The sequence below is a fragment of the Hippocampus comes genome, unplaced genomic scaffold, assembly GCF_001891065.2.
Source record: "Hippocampus comes isolate QL1 unplaced genomic scaffold, H_comes_QL1_v1.1 scaffold679, whole genome shotgun sequence".
Classification (NCBI taxonomy): domain Eukaryota; kingdom Metazoa; phylum Chordata; class Actinopteri; order Syngnathiformes; family Syngnathidae; genus Hippocampus; species Hippocampus comes.
Genome location: NW_017804838.1, coordinates 1 through 2,901, shown reverse-complemented (window position 1 = coordinate 2,901; position 2,901 = coordinate 1). Strand labels below are relative to the sequence as shown.

General features: G+C 52.3%; 2 protein-coding genes across 2 annotated transcripts in view; one reads left to right on the top strand and one right to left on the bottom strand.

Moving 5' to 3' along the window:
- Positions 1-173, top strand: part of LOC109515565 (serine/threonine-protein kinase N1-like) — a 9,520-nt gene extending 9,347 nt beyond the window's left edge. The window contains exon 18 of the mRNA XM_019869422.1: positions 2-173. Coding sequence (XP_019724981.1) covers positions 2-91 — 90 coding nt within the window. The 3' untranslated portion in view covers positions 92-173. The remainder of the gene's footprint in view (position 1) is intronic.
- Positions 174-411: 238 nt separating this feature from the next.
- Positions 412-2,863, bottom strand: LOC109515556 (probable palmitoyltransferase ZDHHC12). Its single transcript, XM_019869409.1, has 3 exons — positions 2,690-2,863; positions 2,214-2,380; positions 412-1,960 (listed from the first exon to the last, which is right to left on the bottom strand). Exons 1-3 carry the CDS (start codon positions 2,861-2,863, stop codon positions 1,645-1,647), a joined length of 657 nt encoding a protein of 218 aa, XP_019724968.1. The 3' UTR covers positions 412-1,644.
- Positions 2,864-2,901: the final 38 nt, after the last annotated feature.

The following is a 2,901-nucleotide window of genomic DNA, read 5'->3' as shown; positions in this document are numbered from 1 at the left end:
CCCCGCGCCCCCCCCCGCCACGCCCGGCGGGCTCTCGGCCCAGCAGCAGGAGGTCTTCGCCGACTTTGACTTTTGCGCCCTGCACGGCTGAGCCTTATTCGTCGGAGACCAACCGAGCCCCCCCTCCGAGCCATTTCCCGCCCCCGTCTTCCGGATCTGCTTTACTGCGACGGGCTCCGACTTTGACTTTTGCGCCCTGCACGGCTGAGCCTTATTCGTCGGAGATCAACCGAGCCCCCCCGAGCCATTTCCCGCCCCCGTCTTCCGGATCCGCTTTACTGCGACGGGCTGCGCCCACCGCCGCACTGCCGTGACCGCACGTGTGATCACCCGACGCCCGCTTGCCGCCTGATGTGGCGTCCTTGGAAAATAGCAATTAATGAAGCCATAGAAATGCTAAGAGAGCCATAATTGTAGATCCAGGCTGCAAACGAGAAACTCGTTTATTCCTTCCAGTACACAGCAGACATGCCGAACTGCGTCAAACGTTGTTAACAAACATTGTTGACCTTATCCTCGAGAAAGGGAAAAACGGGAAGGAACCCAGACTGTTATTCACTGCTTTGAATGCGATATGTCTGAATAAATGAATGTACGTCAACAACAACACAAACAGCACTTTGTTTCGATGTGCCTCGTCCTCAAAAGACACAAATGGACGCTCACTAGTTCCTGTCGGTTGAAGAATGTGCATCCCGTCTTGTTCATCTACTTCCTGTTTGGTTCAAGCTGCTCGCTGTCAGTCGCCGTTGGGATGTTGAGCCAATTTGCTTTCTTACTTGTTCTCCGACTTCCCGTCTGCTTAATGTACTTCCCCTCGGATGAGCTTGAATCATGACGGGTTGATCTGGTTCTTCTACTTTGCCCGGCTAATTAGCATGCTGCTGGGACGAGCTGGTTCCCGCTTGCTGGATGTCTACTTCCCGCTTGACTCCTCACCCTCCCGCCTGCTTCATCGACTCCGTGTTTGCTTTATTTGCGTGACGGGTTGATCTGGCTGCCGCTTGATGGACGAACGTACGCTTGCTTACTCGATCCTGCCGGGGATCAACTTCCTGTTTAGAGTTAATCGACTTCCTGTCCAGTTGAAGATGCGTTGATCCGGCTCCTCGACGGATGAGCCGACTCTTACTCCAGCAGCAGCTGGTCAACTTCCTGTTTGGTCCATCTACTTCCTGTCCAATTAAACTGCTGGCTTTTCCACTTCGTCCAAAAATCCACGTTGGGTTTAAAAATCTGTTCAAAGTCACACGGATGAACCAAGTCTATCCAGCTTGCCTGATCTGCTTCCTGCGTACTTCCTGTCTGGTTCCTCTACTTCCCGTTTGGTCAATCTACTTCCCGTCTGATTGACCTGCCGGCTTCAGTTTGTCAAGAATCTGCGCACGATCCAGGTAACAAGATAAAGCAACTCTTACGCCATCTAGGTGGCCTGATCTACTTCCTGCTGGGTTCCTCTACTTCCTGTTTGGTCCATCCACTTCCTATCCGATTGATCTGCTGGGTTCAGGTCATCAAACATCCACACCGAGTTTAAAAACAAAAATAAAATCTGGTCGAAGCGACAGGGGAAAGGTCCGCGTGAGCATCTCCGGTCGTCAAGTCTTTTGAGTCCTGAAGTCTGGCATGCGGAGTGGAGGGCGCTCAGACGGGATTCTGCAAATTCCGGTGGTAGACCTGCTCCCAAGCCACCGCGCCGCACACGCAGAAGAAGTCCCACAGGTTGCAGAGGACGCCGCGGTCGAAGGGGCTGTCGTCATCGCCGCGCTCCCTGAGGTACGCGATGCGGTGGCGGGACATGAACTCCCAAGTGGTGCAGTTGATGGCCACCAGGTAGATGTGGCAGCCCAGCAGCGCCGCCACCACTGCCGAGAAAACGCCCACCACGCACAGCGCCGCCAACAGGAAGCCGTTGGCGCGCAACCACGACTCCCAAGTGGCGCTGGGAGAAATGCCAGACCTGGAAGAGCCACGCCACGCAACAAATGCTCGTCACTTGTAATAATCGATTCGTCTGTTGATTTTTTTTTTTCGATTAATCGATGCAGTGGCGCTGGGAGAAATGCCAGACCTGGAAGAGCCCCGCCACACAACAAATGCGCGTCACTTGTAATAATCGATTAGTCTGTTGATTTTTTTTTCTTTGATTAATCGATGCATGTGTGTGTGTGTGAGAGAGAGAGAGAGAGAGAGAGAGAGAGAGAGAGACGTACAGAGCGACCCGTAGCGCCCAGAGCAGGGTCAGCAGCTGCACCATCAGGTAGAGGACAAACCAGCGGTGGTTGCGCTCGCCTACGCAGTTCTCGATCCACGGGCAGTGGTGGTCGAAGCGCCGCACGCAACGAGAGCACGTCGGACAGTGCTTGGCTCTCATTGGCTGCTGCTCGCAAAACACACGCACGCGCACGCGCACACACACACACACACACACACACACACACACACACAGGAAGTGAAACGCCATTTCAAACTACAATTTTTAAAATTACGTCAGTAAGCGGACTTACTTTATGCTAACAAACAATGTATAAAATGCCATTGACATGCTAACGGTTAGCATCGATTGTTGCAGAGACAGATGGACCAAGAATATAACAATACTCATAGGCAGATCGTATAAAAGCTATTCAGATAAAAGTGTGTCTATTTAAAATGTCCAAAACATGGGCACAGTGGCCACGTTTGTTACCTGCAGTAGGCAGAAGCCGCAACGCCGCAAACGGCAAGTGGAAGACTGAGGCATCATGGACTCGGTTTCCAGATCTGAAGGCTGCAAATGAATGACAAATGTAAATTGCAAGCTTCGTTCCACTGAAGTTGGGACGTTGTGTTGTGCATCCCTTGTGAGGATAAGACGACGCATGGAAGTTTTTATGTGTGTGTGTGTGTGTGTGTGTGTGT

Excerpts from the sequence above, each read along its gene's own strand:
- LOC109515556 (XM_019869409.1), bottom strand. The coding sequence starts at position 2,863 with ATGCGTCGTCTTATCCTCACAAGGGATGCACAACACAACGTCCCAACT. Across the intron at positions 2,381-2,689 it reads GCGGCTTCTGCCTACTGCAG|CAGCCAATGAGAGCCAAGCA; the intron begins GTAACAAACGTG and ends TTTTGCGAGCAG. Across the intron at positions 1,961-2,213 it reads TGGGCGCTACGGGTCGCTCT|GTCTGGCATTTCTCCCAGCG; the intron begins GTACGTCTCTCT and ends TGGCTCTTCCAG.